The sequence below is a fragment of the Nerophis lumbriciformis genome, linkage group LG21 (genome assembly GCF_033978685.3).
Source record: "Nerophis lumbriciformis linkage group LG21, RoL_Nlum_v2.1, whole genome shotgun sequence".
Lineage (NCBI taxonomy): Eukaryota > Metazoa > Chordata > Actinopteri > Syngnathiformes > Syngnathidae > Nerophis > Nerophis lumbriciformis.
The window spans coordinates 38,855,869-38,879,522 of NC_084568.2; the positions used below are offsets into that span (position 1 = coordinate 38,855,869).

Here is a 23,654-nt window from a genome sequence, read left to right on the forward strand (position 1 = left end):
GAGTATTAAGAATTAAGTATTAAGAATATTTTTTTGTATTTATTTTTTGATCGAATGCTTCAGCACCCCTCGTGACCCCAAAAGGGACAAGCGGTAGAAAATGGATGGATGGATGGATAATTCACTCATTTCATTAAATGTAGTTTATATGAATAAAATATATCCTTAAGATATTTTGTTTCCTCCTCTTTGTTGTACCTATTAAGAATATTTTTTGTATTTATTTTTTGACCGAATGCTCCAGCACCCCCCGCGACCCCAAAAGGGACAAGCGGTAGAAAATGGATGGATGGATGGATAATTCACTCATTTCATTAAATGTAGTTTATATGAATTAAATATATCCTTAAGATATTTTGTTTCCTCCTCTTTGTTGTACCTATTAAGAATATTTTTTGTATTTATTTTTTCATCGAATGCTTCAGCAGCCCCCGCGACCCCAAAAGGGACAAGCGGTAGAAAATGGATGGATGGATGGATAATTCACTCATTTCATTAAATGTAGTTTATATGAATAAAATATATCCTTAAGATATTTTGTTTCCTCCTCTTTGTTGTACCTATTAAGAATATTTTTTGTATTTATTTTTTGTATTTATTTTTTGACTGAATGCTCCAGCACCCCCCGCGACCCCAAAAGGGACAAGCGGTAGAAAATGGATGGATGGATGGATAATTCACTCATTTCATTAAATGTAGTTTATATGAATTAAATATATCCTTAAGATATTTTGTTTCCTCCTCTTTGTTGTACCTATTAAGAATATTTTTTGTATTTATTTTTTCATCGAATGCTTCAGCAGCCCCCGCGACCCCAAAAGGGACAAGCGGTAGAAAATGGATGGATGGATGGATAATTCACTCATTTCATTAAATGTAGTTTATATGAATAAAATATATCCTTAAGATATTTTGTTTCCTCCTCTTTGTTGTACCTATTAAAAATATTTTTTGTATTTATTTTTTCATCGAATGCTTCAGCAGCCCCCGCGACCCCAAAAGGGACAAGCGGTAGAAAATGGATGGATGGATGGATAATTCACTCATTTAATTAAATGTAGTTTATATGAATAAAATATATCCTTTAGATATTTTGTTTCCTCCTCTTTGTTGTACCTATTAAGAAAATGTTTGTTTGTTTTTTGATCGAATGCTCCAGCACCCTCCGCGACCTCAAAAGGGACAAGCGGTAGAAAATGGATGGATGGATGGATAATTCACTCATTTCATTAAATGTAGTTTATATGAATAAAATATATCCTTAAGATATTATGTTTCCTCCTCTTTGTTGTACCTATTAAGAATATTTTTTGTATTTATTTTTTCATCGAATGCTTCAGCACCCCCCGCGACCCCAAAAGGGACAAGCGGTAGAAAATGGATGGATGGATGGATAATTCACTCATTTCATTAAATGTAGTTTATATGAATACAATATATCCTTAAGATATTTTGTTTCCTCCTCTTTGTTGTACCTATTAAGAAAATGTTGTTGTTTTTTTTGATCGAATGCTCCAGCACCCTCCGCGACCCCAAAAGGGACAAGCGGTAGAAAATGGATGGATGGATGATGTTATTGATTTGCGAGTTTGACGTTTGTAAACCATCAAGTCCATATTTTGGTGCAATTCCTCCGCCGGCCAGAGGGAGCAGTATTGAGGGAGTGGGCGGGTAAAGGGGCGTGGTCGTCTCCAGGATCCCCTCGCAGCGCGCCTGCGCAAAAAGATTTGAAGAGACTCCGCCATATTGAATCCTGGTTGAAATCGGCGAGTGTTTTCTCTCCAATGTAGCGGCGTCCAGAGGGCCACTTAGTCCATGGTCCCGACTCCTTTCAACGCTTCAATCATCCGCCCATTCGTCGTTCCGTACGTCTCTCTGGTGTCGGGGGATAACCACGGGTCCGCTGGCGTGGCTGGGCTACCTAGTAGTGGGTAGCGGGGAAAGAAGTTGAATGGATCCGAGGGTCGCTTGGATTCAGCCCGAGCAGAAAGGACCTGCTAACGCCTTATGGATGCAGGTCTGGGAGACCTCTCAGGGACTTCGGACTCTCTCCGCCCAGCAGAACCACAACCAGTGCGTCAGTTACCTTCTGAAAAATGCGAGCCTGACGGGCAGCCATCACGGCGGCATCATGAACGTCGCCGTGTCCGCCTCCTCTTCCTCTTCCTCCTCCTCCTCCTCGCCCGGGATGACCGGGAGCGTGCACACCTGCGACACAGGTGAGGCCAAAGGAGTACCTCCTCCCAAATGTGCTTCCCAGGACACCGGGGCGGACAATAGTCCCCCCGCCGGCCGCTCACTGGGATATGCACCCGGCAATAAGAACGGCGGCAGCTTGCTCTTCGGCTTGGGGGAGAAAATGGACAACACCCGCTATCAGCACCTCCATCACAACCTGCAGGACATGCAGCGCATTTTCACTTTGCAGCAGTTGTGTGCCAAACGTCAGCAGGGCGCCCCTTCGGTGGCGTCTGGCAACCACGCTCACCTCCACCACCACCTCCACCACCACCATCACCACCACCATCACCCTGGCCGGAGGAAAAGTGACAACAAGGCCAGCACTTACGGAACCAATTACTCGTTTTCCAACTGCACTAATGGCAACTACGCGAGCACTTGGACGCCCTGGAAGACGAGGAATTACAGCCCCGGGGTCCTGGGGTGAGTTGGTGCATTTCTTGAAGGGGGTTTGTGTAACTGAGCTGTTACAAAATGTACGTTAACAGCGCAGGCTTTTCACTTTCAGCGTAAAGCTGAGTAGCATCCGTACGTAAGTTGCGTAAAGGCACCAGCGAACTCTCTGAAAACGATTTTTTACTATTTTAACTGTTTAAAAAGTTTCCGGTGTACTTCTACAAATAATGTTGTTGTCCAATACACCTCTAAACGTTATATTTGAACCTCTGCTTTTGAAAATTGTTTTTGCTTGTTTCACCGGATGTGCAGCTATCGCTTTCTAGTTAGCTTGACTACGGAGCTAACTAACTTCGCCCCTAAGTTATTTTTTAAATATCTAAAACATTCGGAACTCCGAATACGGCGTTTTTATTTGATATATGTATATTATAATACAATATAATAAATAACTTTTTTCCAACAAGGCTGGTGTAACGCTAGCTGTTGAATAATAACCCAACTCGTGCATACGTTGTATGTGTGTGTATATAAAACATTTTTAAAACGTCGAAAGTTCAATAATACTTTTATACATTTTTGTTTTTTATTCACTATCATGTATTATTTTAAAGCACCAAGATGTGTTTTGTTTTGCTAGTGTTTACCGGATGTGCAGCTACTGCTTCCTGATTGGCTTGACTAAGACACTCATTTAGCCCACAAGTTATTCTTACCCCATCCATCCATTTCTACCGCTTATTCCCTTTGGGGTCACGGGGGGCGCTGGAGCCTATCTCAGCTACAATCGGGCGGAAGGCAGGGTACACCCTGGACAAGTCGCCACCTCATCGCAGGGCCAACACAGATAGACAGACAACATTCACACTCACATCCACACACTAGGGACCATTTAGTGTTGCCAATCAACTTATCCCCAGGTGCATGTCTTTGGAGGTGGGAGGAAGCCGGAGTACCCGGAGGGAACCCACGCAGTCACGGGGAGAACATGCAAACTCCACACAGAAAGATCCCGAGCCCGGGATTGAACCCAAGACTACTCAGGAACTTCGTATTGTGAGGCAGATGCACTAACCCCTCTTCCACCGTCTTACATTACAGTTAATTATCCAAATGCAGTCCGTACTCCGAATAAGATGATTTTATTCAAATTCATACGCTGATAAAATAACGTTCTTCTATTTGTGAACAACGAGGCTGGTGTGGTTGTTATATTTGAAGCACCAAGTTAGGTTTGTTTTTTTATGGTTTTGCTTGTGTTCGCCGGATGTGCAGCTATTGCTTTCTTGCAGAGGTGTGGACTCGAGTCACATGACTTGGACTCGAGTCAGACTCGAGTCATGAATTTGATGACTTTAGACTCGACTTGACAAAATGTAAAAAGACTTGCAACTCGACTTAGACTTTAACATCAATGACTTGTGACTTCACTTGGACTTGAGCCTTTTGAATTGACATGACTTGACATGACTTGCTACTTTCCCCAAAACCCAAAGATGAAAAAGTTATTCGGGAGCGCTTCGTATTTTTCATTGTGTACTTGTCTATCAGCGTTGCGTGTGTCAGCTGGTGTGGTCTCAGTACAACAGCCAATCAAATTAGATCTACTTTGTTTTCATCACACAGCATTCATCCAATCAAATTGCAGGACAACCAACGAAGAAGACATGTCCAAACCACACGCCAGTGAACAAAAAATGATACCTAAAATAATTTTGTTTGGGTATAAAAATTACGAGGTGGTCAACACAAAACGGTTTGCAGTATGCAACACATGCGGTTCGAAAATTACTGATGGAGAGGCAACAACTTCCAACTTCGTCCGGCATTTGAAGTTGCACAAAGAACGGTAAGTTTTGAATGTAAGATAACGTTTATTGGCTAAGTAACGTGACTTTTATTTGCTGTGTAGTTAAATCAGTGAGGCTGTAAACTCACTGCTAACGTTATAACGTTATTGCAAACACGGGAATCTGTTGCAGTTCACTACCTTATTCATACTTTTTGTTCAGTGATTTTTTTTAAGCAGGGTTACGTTAGTCAATATATCACACGTAACGTTAGACGGCGGTCAGCAGCACCGCGTATTTTAGCCACCTAAAAAAAGACAAAAATAGTAAAATAAAGGTCAGTTAAAATGTATACTATATTATATATATGTGTACCGTTTTAGCTAGCTTTCTGATCCCGGTACTGGATAATTAAATCAACATAAAAAACACAAGATACACTTACAAGTAGTGCACCAACCCAAAACAACTCTCTCCCCCCTTTTGTTCTGGGCATTGAACATGAAGACTCTTCCTTCACTGTTCCGAGTGGCCATGAGAGTCTTGGCAGTGCCTGCCTCCAGTGCTCCAGTGGAGCGAGTTTTCAGCCATGGTGGCATCATACTACGCCCCCATCGTGCACAAATGACTGACAGACTCTTGGCTAATTTGGTCTTTTGCAAATGCAATGCAGCATAGGGCCCTGACATATAAAAAGTAAAACTTTTTTGTTATGTTCACGTATATGTCATGTTTTTTCAATGTTAACACTTTTGTACAAATAAGTACATTTGCACTTTATTTTTCAATGTGTTTGTTCTGTAAAGGAATGAGTTAATGTTTAAAATGACTGGTTAATAGTGCTATTATAAAGTGCAATGTCAGCACAATTTTCTTTCCTGCAATTTAAAATGCACTTGTTTTAATAAATAAATACAGCGTTTGAAAAGCATACACAATCTGTGTTAATATATTAGTCTGTGGTTAAAAGGACTTGAAAGGACTCGAAACTCAAAATGCAGGACTTAGGACTTGACTTGAGACTTTCCAGTCTTGACTTTGGACTTGACTCGGGGCTTGCCTGTTTTGACTCGGGACTTGACTCGGACTTGAGGGCAAAGACTTGAGACTTACTTGTGACTTGCAAAACAATGACTTGGTCCCACCTCTGATACATATATATATATACAGTATATAAAACATTTTTAAAACGTCAAAAGTTCAATAACACTTTTATACATTTTTGTTTCTAATTCACTATCATGTATTATTTTAAAGCACCAAGATGTGTTTTGTTTTGCTAGTGTTTACCAGATGTGCAGCTACTGCTTCCTGATTGGCTTGACTAAGACACTCATTTAGCCCACAAGTTATTCTTACATTACAGTTAATTATCCAAATGCAGTCCGTACTCCGAATAAGATGATTTTATTCAAATTCATACGCTGATAAAATAACGTTCTTCTATTTGTGACCAACGAGGCTGGTGTGGTTGTTATATTTGAAGCACCAAGTTAGGTTTGTTTTTTTATGGTTTTGCTTGTGTTCGCCGGATGTGCAGCTATTGCTTTCTTGCTGGCTTGACCGAGGAGTTAACTAACTTAGCCCAAGTTATTTTCACATTGCAGTTAATTATCTAAATAATAAGCAGAGGTGGGTAGAGTAGCCAGAAATTGTACTCAAGTAAGAGTACTGTTACTTTAGAGATTTATTACTCAAGTAAAAGTAATGAGTAGTCACCCAAATATTTACTTGAGTAAAAGTAAAAAGTATGTTGTGAAAAAACTACTCAAGTACTGAGTAACTGATGAGTAACATACACACACATATCATATCATATATATATATATATATATATATATATATATATATATATATATATATATATATATATATATACACATATATACACATACATTGATATATACAGTATATCATTTATATTTATTTATTTTGCCGTTTTTGTTTACATGTTAAAGGTGTTTTAATGAATATACATGCATGTTTAACACATATAGATTCCTTTCTTTCATGTTGACAAGAATATAAGTTGGTGTATTACCTGATTCTGATGACTTGCATTGATTGTAATCAGACAGTAGTGATGATAACGTCCACGTTTTCAAATGCAGGAGAAAAAAAGTTCCTCCTTTCTGTCTAATACCACATGAAAGTGGTTGGTTTTTGGTATCTTATTTGTCCAGCTTCCATATTCGTTTTCACACACTTTACAAGAAATACATTGGCGGCAAATTCCGTAGCTTGTTTGCGCTGGCTTTCGGAGACTCTTATTTTGAAAGCGCAGGCGCGATGGAGCGGCACTTTTATTGTGAAGACAGGAACTGTGCAGTCAGTCTTTAGGCTTGTGACGGGATGTACGTTTGAAATAAAAAAGTGTCTTTTTTCCTTCACACTTTTGATTGATTGATTGAAACTTGTATTAGTAGATTGCACAGTACAGTATATATTCCGTACAATTGACCACTAAATGGTAACACCCCAATAAGTTTTTCAACTTGTTTAAGTCAGGTCATGTGACCGCCTGGCTCTGTTTGATTGGTCCAACGTCACCAGTGACTGCATCTGATTGGTGGAACGGAGTCAAACGTCACTAGTGACTGCATTTTATTGGTGGAACGGAGTGAAACGTCACCAGTAACGCAGGCACTTTGAAGGTCTGTCTGACAGACAAAAACAAACAAAGCGTGCATTAACAGATCGATAACAATTAGTAGCAAGTAGCGAGCTGAATGTAGATAAAAGTAGCGGAGTAAAAGTAGCGTTTCTTCTCTATAAATATACTCAAGTAAAAGTAAAAGTAAGTTGCATTAAAACTACTCTTAGAAGTACAATTTATCCCAAAAGTTACTCAAGTAGATGTAACGGAGTAAATGTAGCGCGTTACTACCCACCTCTGATAATAAGTAATACTTTTTTGTATTTATTTTCTAATTCACTGCCAAGTATTATATTTTTAGCACTAAGTTAGTTTTTTTTATTGTTTTGCTAGTGTTCACTGAATGTGTAGCTATTATTTTCTTGCTAGATTGACTAAGAAGTTAACTAATTTAGCACAAAACATATTACATAATTATTTTTAAAAAACATTTTAAGTGAAAATTATATTTATAAAAAACACCCTCAATTTGTGACCAACTATGCTCGTGCAATGATGAAATCTGTCTTCGAATAGCCAACCGTGTGTTTTCAGTTTTTAGCCATGCTTCTAAAAGCACAAACAATTGAGTACATTTCATCCTGTCTTAATATATAAAGTGTGTTTGGAATTTCAAAATGTATTGCAGGAACTAGAAGGGGAACTGCACTTTTCCATTTTTATTTTGTCTATCATTCACAATTCTTATATGAGATAAGCACACATTTTTCTTTTTTTTTTTCATTTTAAATCGTAAATAAAGGTATATAAAAGTCAGCTAACAATGGCGTATATTGGAGTCGCTTTTTCCCCGCCCTAAAGCACTAAAAACATCCAAACACCTGCATCAATGTTTTATATACACACTAAGTATACATGTAATGTAGTAACAAGCACATTCATAATAACATTTACCTATTTTGATTATTTTAAAGATTAATTTCAGATGTATCAAATGTTCCTTCACCAACAACAACACTATTAATCATGGAAGACTTCATGAGAAACTACAAACATAATAAAACAATCACTTACTGTACAATGCCTGCTTTCACTGGGATGCGGACTAATAGGATGTTCAAATCTTCTCCTTGCAAATTGTTTTAAAAAAAAAAAAGCTTGTCGCAAACAAGCGTCTTTTTCTTGTCTTTCCTGTCATCTCTGCGTCTAAGGTACTGTAAAATAATGTGTACCAACACATACAACAACTTTTATGATTATTTCAGGAACACAATGTTTTTTTATCCACAAACTCAGAAATAATTTGAAAACGAAAGTTTTTTGAGTACGTATTATATCAGAGGAGTTGGGTGTTTGCAGACACATAAACCAAAAATCTGTTTGAAAAATATTTAAATATAAAAATGTATTTTTCTGATAATCAATCAATCAATCAATGTTTATTTATATAGCCCTAAATCACAAGTGTCTCAAAGGGCTGCACAAGCCACAACGACATCCTCGGTACAAAGCCCACATAAGGGCAAGGAAAAATTCACCCCAGTGGGACGTCGATGTGAATGACTATGAGAAACCTTGGAGAGGACCGCATATGTGGGTAACCCCCCGCCCCCTCTAGGGGAGACCGAATGCAATGGATGTTGAGTGGGTCTGACATAATATTGTGAGAGTCCAGTCCATAGTGGATCCAACATAATAGTAAGAGTCCAGTCCATAGTGGGGCCAGCAGGACACCATCCCGAGCAGCGACGGGTCAGCAGCGCAGAGATGTTCCCAGCCAATGCACAGGCGAGCGGTCCACCCCGGGTCCCGACTCTGGACAGCCAGCACTTCATCCATGGCCACCGGACCTGTGCCCCCCCCCCTCCACAAGGAAGAGGGGAGAAGAGAAGAAAGGAAAAGAAACGGCAGATCAACTGGTCTAAAAGGGGGGTCTATTTAAAGGCTAGAGTATACAAATGAGTTTTAAGATGGGACTTAAATGCTTCTACTGAGGTAGCATCTCTAATTGTTACCGGGAGGGCATTCCATAGTACTGGAGCCCCAATAGAAAACGCTCTATAGCCCGCAGACTTTTTTTGGGCTCTAGGAATCACTAATAAGCCGGAGTTCTTTGAACGCAGATTTCTTGCCGGGACATATGGTACAATACAATCGACAAGATAGGACGGAGCTAGACCGTGTAGTATTTTATACGTAAGTAGTAAAACCTTAAAGTCACATCTTAAGTGCACAGGAAGCCAGTGCAGGTGAGCCAGTATAGGTATATATATCTATATGTATATATGTATATAAAGGTGTATATACAGTATAGGCGTAATATGATCAAACTTTCTTGTTCTTGTCAAAAGTCTAGCAGCCGCATTTTGTACCAATTGTAATCTTTTAATGCTAGACATAGGGAGACCCGAAAATAATACGTTACAGTAGTCGAGACGAGACGTAACGAACGCATGAATAATGATCTCAGCGTCGCTAGTGGATAAAATAGAATGAATTTTAGCGATATTACGGAGATGAAAGAAGGCCGTTTTAGTAACACTCTTAATGTGTGATTCAAACGAGAGAGTTGGGTGGAAGATAATACCCAGATTCTTTACTGATTCGCCTTGTGCAATTGTTTGGTTGTCAAATGTTAAGGTGGTATTATTAAATAAATGTCGGTGTTTAGCAGGACCGATAATCAGCATTTCCGTTTTCTTGGCGTTGAGTTGCAAGAAGTTAGCGGACATCCATTGTTTAATTTCATTAAGACACTAGTTCAGCTAAATGTGTTGCTTTTCTGACATGGACTTGTTTCTTCAGCATTGTCCACACCTTTAAATCAGGACTTTGGGAAGGCCATTCGAAAACCTTCATTCTAGCCTGATTTAGCCATTCCTTTACCACTTTTGAGGTGTGTTTGGGGTCATTGTCCTGTTGGAACACCCAACTGCGCCCAAAACCCAACCTCCGGGCTGATGATTTTAGCTTGTCCTGAACAATTTGGAGCTAATCCTCCTTTTTCATTGTCCCATTTAAAGCAGCAGTTCCATTGGCAGCAAAACAGGCCCAGAGCATAATACTACCACCACCATGCTTGACGGTAGGCTTGGTGTTTGTGGAATTAAAGGCCTCACCTTTTCTCCTCCAAACATATCGCTGGGTATTGTGGCAAAACAGCTCCATTTTTGTTTCATCTGACCACAGAACTTATCTTTGTCCATGTGATGTCAGATGAAACAAAAAGTACAATGACATATTTATTTTAGTTAGCTATTTGTCTGGTGTACCGTATTTTCCGCACCATAAGGCGCCCTGGGTTATAAGCCGCGCCTTCAATGAACGGCATATTTCAAAACTTTGTCCACCTATAAGCCGCCCCGTGTTGTAAGCCGCACCTAACTGCGCTAAAGGAATGTCAAAAAAACAGTCAAATAGGTCAGTCAAACTTTAATAATATATTAAAACCAGCGTGATGTGGGCACGCATGGAGTCGTATATCAACATGGACGAAGCTGCGTGAAAAAAGCCACCCGGCCTCTTCGCGTAAACTTAAACTTACCTTAACCACTCGCTCATCTTTTCTTCATCCATCCCTTCGAGTCAGCTTTTATGATGACGCCGGCTGGAAAGGTCTCTTTTGGCAAGGTCTTCCTTTTGAATATCACCATGGGTGGAAGTTTCTGGCCATTAGCATGGCAAGCTAGAACCACAGTGAAGGATGACTTCTCATTCCCTGTGGTGCGAATATTCACCGTACGTGCTCCCGTTGTATCCACAGTGCGGTTCACAGGAATATCAGTTGCTGTGAAATAGTAATCCGTGTGCGGATGGAGAGATTGCGTCTTTTCATGAACCGGATCCCTGTCGCTTTGTTGGAGCCATTTTGTGGTCTTTACAGATGTAAACACACAAAGGAAATGATAATATCCGCGCTTTTTCTTCTTCTACGCGGGCGGGTGGTTGCTTACAGTAGAAGAAGAAGCGCTTCCTGTTCTATGGGGGCGGGTGCTTACCTTGGCGGTTGCTTGCGTAGAAGAAGAAGCGCTTCCTGTTCTACCGGGAAAAAAGATGGCGGCTGTTTACCGAAGTTGCGAGACCGAAACTTTATGAAAATGAATCTTAATATTTATCCATATATAAAGCGCACCGGGTCATAAGGCGCACTGTCAGCTTTTGAGAAAATTTGTGGTTTTTAGGTGCGCCTTATAGTGCGGAAAATACGGTACATTGGATTTTCATTAAAAAAAAAAATTGTTTATGGTTAATAATTTTGAAATGAGAGCCAAAAAAGTGCAATGAAATATGTTTTAACTCAAATGAAATAATCGGGATTATTAGTTTGGCCATAATCTTGCAGCCTAAATTGGAATGCAAAAAAAAAGCATGTTCTTGTCCATCATAAGGATTGTGACTGATAGGCAAAAATCCCAAAAATGTGCAGTTCCCCTTTAAGGTACTTGCACCCACCTGGTGCTTTTCTATCCAAGCAATAGGTGTTTGACAGGGATGACAAAAGTGATTGCAGCTCCACCCTCAGCCCATTGAATTGTAGTGTATGACAAGATTTGATCTGCTCTGCTTTAGAGAAACATCTGCAAAAATCCAGCTGTGCATTTGTGTTGAGGTGCAATGGAATGGTCCGTGGTGTGTGTGTTCCAGCAATACCTATGCTTCTCCCATGGTTGTTGGTTATCTGGCTGCACGACAGAGGGTTTTCACCGAGGCGTAGGCCCATGACCGCGTAGTCCCGCAGGGCTTTAGTAATTGATTGTGACAGTCCCCCTGTTCTGTATTTCACACTGACACCATAGCATGCATTCCTAGAAAAATGAGCGGCCACAGGATTGAACAGAGCCCCACTGTTCCTCTGCATTTTGACTGCTAAGAAATCTTCCTGTTCTATGAATGAATGCGACGCCTCGTCCACAGCCTGCTCACATAAACATACACACAGTAAGATGCATTACATTTAAACGCCCCACTTCCTTTCAAATTCAAGATTTTTCTAACCACCCGTCAAATGGTTTGTCTTCATTCTGTTCGCAAAACATTCTGATGTCGGAAACGATTACTTTCTACTTGCTTGTGGTTATGTTGGAACTGTCCCTGATTCACCTCACGTGGCAGCAACAGTACATGCAGATCAAATGTTATTATTACAGCGAGGCTGACATCATGCCTAAAAACATAGATATTGTTTTTACGTGAGGTTACATTTCAAGAATCTCATTTCTTTCTGCCCAGACTTCTAAAGCAGGGGTACCCAAACTGAAATATTTAAAGAAACAAGGGCCATTGTGATACTTTTTGTACAATAAAGATACTAAAAGCAGCCCAATGTATGTATGGTAAATTATCAGAACATAACACCCACATCTTAGCTCTGTGTTATAGATAACAAAGCAAATTAGATTAATTAATGATCACTTTTTAGGATGGTTGCATTTTTTTATTGATTGTATTCACCTTTTTGTAATGTTATAGATTTGTATAGTATTTTGAGGGGTTTCACATAAAAAATTTGATCTAAAATTAACTAACTTGCCTTGCCTGAGCTATTCGATTTATTTGTATCATTATTGTTTGTGATTTAGGGCTATTTACCGTATTTTCCGCACCATAAGCCGCCCTGGGTTATAAGCCGCGCCTTCAATGAACGGCATATTTCAAAACTTTGTCCACCTATAAGCCGCCCCGTGTTATAAGCCGCATCTAACTGCGCTAAAGGGAATGTCAAAAAAACAGTCAGATAGGTCAGTCAAACTTTAATAATATATTAAAAACCAGCGTGATGTGGGCGCGCATGGAGTCGTATATCAACATGGACGGAGCTGTGTGAAAAAAGCCACCCGGTCCTCTTCGCGTAAACTTCCCTTAACCACTCGCTCATCTTTTCTTCATCCATCCATCCCTTCGAGTTACCTTTTATGATGACGCCGGCTGGAAAGGTCTCTTTTGGCAAGGTCTTCCTTTTGAATATCACCATGGGTGGAAGTTTCTGGCCATTAAAATGGCAAGCTAGAACCACAGTGAAGGATGACTTCTCATTCCCTGTGGTGCGAATATTCACCGTACGTGCTCCCGTTGTATCCACAGTGCGGTTCACAGGAATATCAAAAGTCAGTGGAACCTCGTCCATGTTGATAATGTTCTCTGGCCGGATCTTTTTTTCAGCTATCTTGTTTTTACAATATGCACGGAAAGTAGCCAGCTTTTCTTGAAAGTCTTTAGGCAGTTGCTGTGAAATAGTAGTCCGTGTGCAGATGGAGAGATTGCGTCTTTTCATGAACCGGAAACCTGTCGCTTAGTAGGAGCCATTTTGTGGTCTTTACAGATGTAAACACACAAAGGAAATGAAACGTAATATCCGCGCGCTTCTTCTTCTTCTACGGGGGCGGGTGGTTGCTTACAGTAGAAGAAGAAGCGCTTCCTCTTCTATGGGGGCGGGTGCTTACCTTGGCGGTTGCTTGCGTAGAAGAAGAAGCGCTTCCGCTTCTACGGGGAAAAAAGATGGCGGCTGTTTACCGTAGTTGCGAGACCTAAACTTTATGAAAATGAATCTTAATATTAATCCATATATAAAGCGCACCGGGTTATAAGCCGCACTGTCAGCTTTTGAGTAAATTTGTGGTTTTTAGGTGCGGCTAATAGTGCGGAAAATACGGTAAATAAACATTGATCATCTTTGGGCCACTGGTGCAACTTGAATCCGTCCCTGTTCGTGTTGTTACACCCTCCGACAACACACCGACGAAAGGGAGAAAATGGCGGATTGCTTCCCGATGTGACGTCGCGAGAGCGAATATTAGAAAGGCGTTTAATTCGCCAAAATTCACCCATTTAGAGTTCGGAAATCGGTTAAAAAAATATATGGTCTTTTTTTCTGCAACATCAAGGTATATATTGACGCTTACATAGGTCTGGTGATAATGTTCCCCTTTAAACTGTGTCCACCTTTCCTTATACATTCCACTCATTTAAACAAGCATTCTTTAATATTCAACCATTCCTGCTGTTCATTCAAACATTTTATTACAATGCTCTACATTCCTTCTGCTTTTCAGTCCAGCTCCAGCATGGGCATTCACACACAGTTCCTAGTGGAATTGAATTTCCTAGTTTATCAGTGCTGCCTTTGGTAAAAACTGAACTCTTTTAGGTTTTGCTCACATTTGCTTTCTTTTATTTAGATTAGCCGAGTTGGTGGTTTACGAAACACTCGTAGCAGAAATGCGTTTCGATCTCCGAAACAAGATAAAAAAGAAATAATATCAAGATAATTCTTAAATGGGAAATACTAAACGTTAAAGTATATCAAACAAACCTTTAACGAAGTGATCACTACAAACTGGTGCGTTCTTTGACTCTGCTCCCTTTGACGGATGTGTTTGCCACTTTTCTCATCGTCTTTCGTAAAATCCTGCACTCTTCCACCCTTTTTGATGACCTCCGAAGAAACTTGTATCATTTCCGGGATTTGAATGGTCCGTAAAGCCAAGAACAAGGCAAGCATAGGGCATTTTGTCCTCAAGAAAGGCTAAATATTTAATGAGCCAGATGTCATGTAATATGGTGGTAGAGCAGGATAGTTACATAAAATGCACATGAAGTAATAACTATCTGTTCCCATCTCGCTCAGACTCCACGAGGAGGTGATGGACTTCTACAACTTCATGTCTCCGCGGCCAGAGGAGGCCGCCATGAGGAAGGAGGTGGTCAAGCGAATAGAGAGGATCATCAAGGAGCTGTGGCCCACTGCAGATGTAAGTTCCGTACATTTTCAAGACCAAGCTGGAGTTGTCAGGCGCAGCTCTTCATCCGCCCTCTGATTTGTACCCTCGTCATCAATCTGCCTTTTGTGCCATTATCACCACGCTCGTATTTCCCAGACGCAAAAGGAAGGACCTCCACTCCAGCCTCCCATTTGGAGAGCCCTTTCTCGCAGCCCTGAAATGCGCAGCTATTTCTTTTCTAGTCATTGTTTGCCTGGTTTGGCAGCGCTCCCCACTTGGCAGAGTCGGCCCGTTCTGAAGTGGAACCCGGAAGTGCATTGTTCCGCAGTGTGTGGACCTTTTAATTCAATCTTATCCACTGTAAATCACCACTGCCTATACATTTGGGGAGTGAAATGAAAGGAGGATTTTAAAATAACATTTAAAATAATACACAAATTGTCCATGATCGATTATAGCCGGTCTAGAAAACATTTTTATTTAGTTGTGCGTTTGACAACTGAAAAGTTAGCGCATTTGTGTGCCTGTAGCTTTAATGCTAATGAGCTGTGTTTGTCCACTGTTGAAAGCACTTTTGTGCACTTAATCCACTTTTTACGAATGCACTGCAACTGTGCACTTGTCCAATGTAATCGACGCCATATATCAGGGGTCGGCAACCTTTACCAGTCAAAGAGCCATTTTGACCAGTTTCGCAAATTATAGAAACCAATGGGAGCCGCAACATGTTTTTGAAATAACACTGCATACAAAGTTTTCTTTTTGCTTTGTGCCATATACAGGTAAAAGCCAGTAAATTAGAATATTTTGAAAAACTTGATTTATTTCAGTAATTGCATTCAAAAGGTGTAACTTGTACATTATATTTATTCATTGCACACAGACTGATGCATTCAAATGTTTATTTCATTTAATTTTGATGATTTGAAGTGGCAACAAATGAAAATCTAAAATTCCGTGTGTCACAAAATTAGAATATTACTTAAGGCTAATACAAAAAAGGGATTTTTAGAAATGTTGGCCAACTGAAAAGTATGAAAATGAAAAATATGAGCATGTACAATACTCAATACTTGGTTGGAGCTCCTTTTGCCTCAATTACTGCGTTAATGCGGCGTGGCATGGAGTCGATGGGTTTCTGGCACTGCTCAGGTGTTATGAGAGCCCAGGTTGCTCTGATAGTGGCCTTCAACTCTTCTGCGTTTTTGGGTCTGGCATTTTGCATCTTCCTTTTCACAATACCCCACAGATTTTCTATGGGGCTAAGGTCAGGGGAGTTGGCGGGCCAATTTAGAACAGAAATACCATGGTCCGTAAACCAGGCACGGGTAGATTTTGCGCTGTGTGCAGGCGCCAAGTCCTGTTGGAACTTGAAATCTCCATCTCCATAGAGCAGGTCAGCAGCAGGAAGCATGAAGTGCTCTAAAACTTGCTGGTAGACGGCTGCGTTGACCCTGGATCTCAGGAAACAGAGTGGACCGACACCAGCAGATGACATGGCACCCCAAACCATCACCCAACCATGCAAATTTTGCATTTCCTTTGGAAATCGAGGTCCCAGAGTCTGGAGGAAGACAGGAGAGGCACAGGATCCACGTTGCCTGAAGTCTAGTGTAAAGTTTCCACCATCAGTGATGGTTTGGGGTGCCATGTCATCTGCTGGTGTCGGTCCACTCTGTTTCCTGAGATCCAGGGTCAACGCAGCCGTCTACCAGCAAGTTTTAGAGCACTTCATTCTTCCTGCTGCTGACCTGCTCTATGGAGATGGAGATTTCAAGTTCCAACAGGACTTGGCGCCTGCACACAGCGCAAAATCTACCCGTGCCTGGTTTACGGACCATGGTATTTCTGTTCTAAATTGGCCCGCCAACTCCCCTGACCTTAGTCCCATAGAAAATCTGTGGGGTATTGTGAAAAGGAAGATGCAGAATGCCAGACCCAAAAACGCAGAAGAGTTGAAGGCCACTATCAGAGCAACCTGGGCTCTCATAACACCTGAGCAGTGCCAGAAACTCATCGACTCCATGCCACGCCGCATTAACGCAGTAATTGAGGCAAAAGGAGCTCCAACCAAGTATTGAGTATTGTACATGCTCATATTTTTCATTTTCATACTTTTCAGTTTGCCAACATTTCTAAAAATCCCTTTTTTTGTATTAGCCTTAAGTAATATTCTAATTTTGTGACACACGGAATTTTGGATTTTCATTTGTTGCCACTTCAAATCATCAAAATTAAATGAAATAAACATTTGAATGCATCAGTCTGTGTGCAATGAATAAATATAATGTAGAAGTTACACCTTTTGAATGCAATTACTGAAATAAATCAAGTTTTTCAAAATATTCTAATTTACTGGCTTTTACCTGTATATTGAATGTTTTGTAGAACACATTTTGTATTTTATATCGATTATGTGTCTATCGCAATATATATTGATATCGTTTTATCGGCCCAGCCCTATCTCAAATGCACAACAGCAAGTTGGTTTTGCATAATAGGGCCCCTTTATTTGTAAAAGAATTCGCCTCATGACATTACATCATTTCATTATCATATTTTTTTACGTACGCTGTAAAAAATAAAAACATTGGCAACTCAGGTGCCAGAATTTTACCGTAAAATTTCTAGTGGTTTCAGCAGCATAATACAGCATTTGGAATGGGAAAAACAGTACCACAGTTTTTTTTTTTCAACAGTAAAATGAATGCAACAGAGCTGCCAGATTTTACGGTACCAAAGTTGTTTTTACGGCAAAAAACTGGCAGCTGAGTCGCCAGAATTTACCCCAAAAATATATTGTCGTTTTTACAGTGTACAATATGATGGATAACTTGCTCTGAAACCATAAGTCCAGCAGGTATTTATTTTTATTTTAACAAAAAAATGTTTGGGGATGTATTAAAATCTAATATTTTGTTGCAATATTAGATAACATTAAAGTCTAAAAGATAAGCTATTGCATGTAGTACATGTATTTTTGGTATGTCAAAATACAATTAGTAAGAAAAGATAAAGTACTTTATGAACGCACATTGTTTCCAGGCTTTTGCGGGCCACCTTAAATGAAGTGGCGGGCCTTGACTTTGACACCTGTGTATTTGGGCTTTCGACAGGAAGGCACAGACACAAGACTACAGTGTTTCCCACACATTCATTTATTTGTGGCGGCCCGCCACGAAATAATTACGTCCGCCACAAATGGATTTTTCGGCTTTTGACTCGCTCGACCGCTCATAAAAGCAATGGGACTGTCTGTGAATGTTGCTTGTAGTTACACCTCCGGTGCAGTAGGAAGCGGTAGCCTACTATGCATTGTAACTCCGCCAAAAGCACTTAATTCACCTGGTGGGCCAGAAGAAGAAGAAGAAGAAGAGGGACGGATGGGCGGACGGGATCAAAATACTCGCCGGCTACTTTTCATAATGATGGCGCTTCCTACGTTTCTACCTCAAACGTCCAAAAGCTGCTGAAAGCCTTGATCCAGGGTGCCATGGGGAAAAAAACTTAAATGGTGCCTTTTGGCAATAGTTAGCAGCTTGGTGGCTCATAGCCGGCTAGCTAACGCTTGCTAGCGTGGTAGCATTGCTTCATTTTTACAGGTGTTATAGGTAGATAGGTTATAGCTGCATCGCTCGCGGCTCGTCATATATTTAACGTTAATCCGCGATTTCACCGAGCGTTTCACCGACGAGCTAACGTGTCCAGGTTATAGCCCTGTTGTCAATAAACACACATGGACTGAAGCTAAATTGTCCACTGTCCACTGCAGCATGTGAATGCAATGAAAAGAATCAAATCTGAACCAAGCAGCTGTTAAAATGTTGTCCAGGTTAATGTTTTGGCCATTAAAGGCCCTTCATTTCAAGATTTCAACTGTGATCGGGCTTTAAACTGGTGGCTGACCTGTTCAGATGGGTGTAACTGCTACTGGTCAAATAATGTGAAATAGCATTTAATTTTACATGTATGCAATTCCATTTAAATGTAATTATAGATAATAATAATAATTACTGTGTAGTGTTGTAAATAGTCAACGGGAAGAATTTTAGTAAGATATAAGCCATGAGCACTACACAGCCAGAAAAAAACCCAGGCAGGACAAGTAAAAATATTGGGGCAAGTAGATTTGAGAAGTCAGGCAAGTAGAAAAAAACCTTAACGTTAAACCCTGCATGTGTTGAGCTGCTGCCGCTTAAGGTTAGACGGCACTGTACATAGAGCGCTTCTGCTCGTTAGTAATAAATTCTAATGTTGGATGTTCACTCCTTCACACAGATGAGTATAGAAAAATATTTTCAACGGCCGAAAAGGGCTCGACTTGGAGAGGAGGTAGGCCTACAGTCCGGACCATAGGTGCGACCTGTTCAGCAGCAGCAGGAGGAGGAGGAGGAGGTTGACTGACTGTGGCAGGACACCTCTGCCTCTGTTTCACTTCATGTTGCTGGTAAATAATATGGTTGTAGTAGTAGGCTAAAGTTAAATTATTTAGTATTCACTAATTAAAGGGGCAGAGCTTTAAGAGACATTTTAGCTTTTATATTTTATAAGATATATTTTTTGTAAGAACCACAATTGATAAATATATTTCAGTGAATCACTAATTGTTCAAATCTGTATATAAATATGTACATAAAATGTTGTAATTATATTCCAACTCCGCGTTCTTCTTGGTCATCGGCGCTGCCGCCGCCACCCCCCGCCCCCCCGACCACACCACCACAAATAGATGCCTGTCCTGTGGGAAACACTGGACTAGCATAGCTATGTGAGCTACAGTGCTAACATGACACTCACATTGTTTTATTACATTTATCATGTCAACATGTTAAGTTAGCCTCTTCACTGAAGGGGAACAAACGGCTCAAATGTGCATTCTTTAGGTCTGCAGCTCACTGAATAAATAGCTGAGCTTTTTGTAGGATGTGTAGCAAAGCCTTTTCCTCCTGTAGTGAAGTGGTGGGTGTATGCACAGGGTGGGCTCATCTAGCTACAGATAAGTTAGAGGCTCCGTCATGTCCGTGACCCCTTTTAGGTTTTCAGAGCTTTTATGGTCTATTGTCAAGGCACCATAGGGGTGCCGAACTGCAGGTATTGTTCACACCTGGCTCTTACAGCCCCCCTGGGCTATAAGTGCTGTACCCGTTTGCATAATAAAGTAGTGGAGGCGTCACTCCAAGTAAATACCCGCCTCGTACCTCAATTTCAACATGACTTGGTTTTTCTTGTAAACGTTAGATCCAGAGCAGACCTGACCTTAGAATTGGTCAGTCGCGCAAACGTCTGAAGATATTTTGCACATTTGTAGTGATGTGTAGGTTTATTAAAAGTCAAATTTCATTAGCACATTTCTTGAGATGAAATTGCATTTCTGCCACATACACACTGGAAATATAAATAAGTCACCACTGATCACAACTCTTCCTTTAATCCACGCTGGCATTACTTTTTCATTTCCTTTTATAAAACTATTGGGTGCCAGTTCTATGATGAACTACATTCCTCTATAAAATAGATAAACAGCTCTGATAAATTTCTATATTACTCAAAAGAAACCTGATTTTGTTTACTAAAATTCTACCCAAACATTTAATAACAGGAACAATTAAAACATTTACCGTATTTTCCGCACCATAAGGCGCCCTGGGTTATAAGCCGCGCCTTCAATGAACGGCATATTTCAAAACTTTGTCCACCTATAAGCCGCCCCGTGTTGTAAGCCGCATCTAACTGCGCTAAAGGAATGTTAAAAAAAACAGTCAAATAGGTCAGTCAAACTTTAATAATATATTAAAACCAGCGTGATGTGGGCGCGCACGGAGTCGTATATCAACATGGACAGAGCTGCGTGAAAAAAGCCACCCGGCCTCTTCGCGTAAACTTAAACTTACCTTAACCACTCGCTCATCTTTTCTTCATCCATCCCTTCGAGTTAGCTTTTATGATGACGCCGACTGGAAAGGTCTCTTTTGGCAAGGTCTTCCTTTTGAATATCACCATGGGTGGAAGTTTCTGGCCATTAGCATGGCAAGCTAGAACCACAGTGAAGGATGACTTCTCATTCCCTGTGGTGCGAATATTCACCGTACGTGCTCCCGTTGTATCCACAGTGCGGTTCACAGGAATATCAGTTGCTGTGAAATAGTAATCCGTGTGCGGATGGAGAGATTGCGTCTTTTCATGAACCGGATCCCTGACGCTTAGTAGGAGCTATTTTGTGGTCTTTACAGATGTAAACACACAAAGGAAATGAAACGTACCGGTACGGTAATATCCGCGCGCTTTTTCTTCTTCTACGCGGGCGGGTGGTTGCTTACAGTAGAAGAAGAAGCGCTTCCTGTTCTATGGGGGCGGGTGCTTACCTTGGCGGTTGCTTGCGTAGAAGAAGAAGCGCTTCCTGTTCTACCGGGAAAAAAGATGGCGGCTGTTTACCGTAGTTGCGAGATCGAAACTTTATGAAAATGAATCGTAATATTAATCCATATATAAAGCGCACCGGGTTAAAAGCCGCACTGTCAGCTTTTGAGTAAATTTGTGGTTTTTAGGTGCGGCTAATAGTGCGGAAAATACGGTAACAATTATTTTAAAAACTTTTTAAGAATCATTACAAATAAGAATCGTGATTTATTGAAAAATATATTTGTTGACACCCTTCTGAGAAGGCTTTATTATCATTTATATACCAAATAATATATTACGAGAATCATGTTCAATCGATTCTGGTCAAGGTTTCTTAAATGGTACCCGGAGGGAAAATAGTGCAGACATTTGTAATTCAGCATCAAAACAGAATGAAGCACGCAAACACAAATCATATAAAACATAAAAACATTTAAAAAAACCACAAACGATCAGCAGTATACAGACACACTATAGAACAATAAAACCAATAAAACCATTGTGATTGACGTGCATAATAAATCAATACAATCACTGTGTGATAGCCTTATTTAAGCGTGTGATGGCAGCAGGTACAAAAGTATTCTTATTTCCTTTAGTCCTGCATCAATCAAATTACTTTAGTAAAATAAGAGAAAGTGTGTGCCTATTGGAGGACATTTAGATGTTAACAGCTTTGCACTGTATCAGACATTTTACTTACAAGTCCATATCATCCGAGACTTATTCTTTCGCTGGTATCAGACCCATTTCAATATCTGATGGGGACGCCCCCTGTCAAAGGGGATTGACTGGACTGCCATGGAATAAACGTCATGCTTCTGCTCTTCTAGGTGCAAATATTTGGCAGCTTCAGCACAGGACTGTACCTTCCAACAAGGCAAGAAAGACCCCCGATGTATACTTGGTGTTCTGCCAGCCATTGTTTTGACTGGAATGTTTCTACACACACTTTTAGTGACATTGACCTGGTGGTGTTTGGGAAGTGGGAGCGCCCCCCCCTGCAAGAGTTGGAACAGGCTCTTCGCAAGCACAACGTTGCGGAGCCGTTTTCCATCAAAGTGCTGGACAAAGCTACTGTAAGTATTCTGTGAGGGAAAAATATGCCATCAACCTATTTGATGGCATTGTTGACGTGTGAGAGGCTCCTCTAACTACAGCTCTGCCAAATCACAACTTGGCAGCACTTTGAATGTGTCGAGAAGAAATAAAAACAACCTTTTTTAGACTTGAAGTGAGCTGCCAGAGATCTGAAGCTTTGGCTGGCTTGATCCTTTCTGAGAGGAGCAATGGAAGAGAGTGGCAGGCACCATTAGCATGGTCCATCTGTTTGCAGATAGCTTTGACAATTTGACAAATCCAGGAAGCTGCCCTCACCTCGCACTAAAGCGTCAGGTGCTCTCATCCTCTCCTCAGGTGCCAATCATCAAGCTCACAGACCAGGAGACTCAGGTGAAAGTGGACATCAGCTTCAACGTGGAGACGGGCGTCAATGCGGCAAGCTTCATTAAAGATTATGTCCAGGTGAGACACACGTCAGAGCCAGACTGAATGGAGGAGAGAGATTGACTGATATGTTTTTTCCTGGGCCGATACCGATTGTTAGCAGAGGTGGGTAGAGTAGCCAGAAATTGTACTCAAGTAAGAGTACTGTTACTTTAGAGATTTAATACTCAAGTAAAAGTAAGGAGTAGTCACCCAAATATTTACTTGAGTAAAAGTAAAAAGTATGTTGTGAAAAAACTACTCAAGTACTGAGTAACTGATGAGTAACATATACACACACACATATATACATATATATATATATGTATATATATATATATATATATATATATAAAACAAGAATATAAGTTTGTGTATTACCTGATTCTGATGACTTGCATTGATTGTAATCAGACAGTAGTGATGATAACGTCCACGTTTTCAAATGGAGGAGAAAAAAATTTCCTCTTTTCTGTCTAATACCACATGAAAGTGGTTGGTTTTTGGCTTCTTATCTGTCCAGCTTCCATATTCGTTTTTATACACTTTACAAGAAATACATTGGCGGCAAACTCCGTAGCTTGCTAGCTTGTTAGCTTGTTTGCGCTGGCTTTCGGAGACTCTTATTTTGAAAGCGCAGGCGCGTTGGAGCGGCACTTTTATTGTGAAGACAGGAACTGTGCAGTCAGTCTTTAGGCTTTTGACGGGATGTACGGTTGAAATAAAAAATTGTCTTTTTTCCTTCACACTTTTGATTGATTGATTGGAATTTGTATGAGTAGATTGCACAGTACAGTGCATATTCCGTACGATTGACCACTAAATGGTAACACCCGAATACGTTTTTCAACTTGTTTAAGTCAGGTCATGTGACCCCTGGCTCTGTTTGATTGGTCCAACGTCACCAGTGATTGCATCTGATTGGTGGAACGGAGTGAACGTCACCAGTGACTGTATTTGGTGAAACGCAGGCACTATGGAGGTCTGTCTGACAGACCAAAACAAACAAAGCGTGCATTAACAGATCGA

General features: G+C 40.6%; 1 protein-coding gene across 1 annotated transcript in view; it reads left to right on the forward strand.

The window, feature by feature from the left end:
• The first annotated feature begins 1,951 nt into the window (after positions 1 to 1,951).
• Positions 1,952 to 23,654, forward strand: part of tent4a (terminal nucleotidyltransferase 4A) — a 45,762-nt gene continuing 24,059 nt past the window's right edge. The window contains exons 1-5 of the mRNA XM_072915628.1: positions 1,952 to 2,664; positions 14,648 to 14,771; positions 21,974 to 22,038; positions 22,099 to 22,219; positions 22,557 to 22,664. Coding sequence (XP_072771729.1) covers positions 1,952 to 2,664; positions 14,648 to 14,771; positions 21,974 to 22,038; positions 22,099 to 22,219; positions 22,557 to 22,664 — 1,131 coding nt within the window. The remainder of the gene's footprint in view (positions 2,665 to 14,647; positions 14,772 to 21,973; positions 22,039 to 22,098; positions 22,220 to 22,556; positions 22,665 to 23,654) is intronic.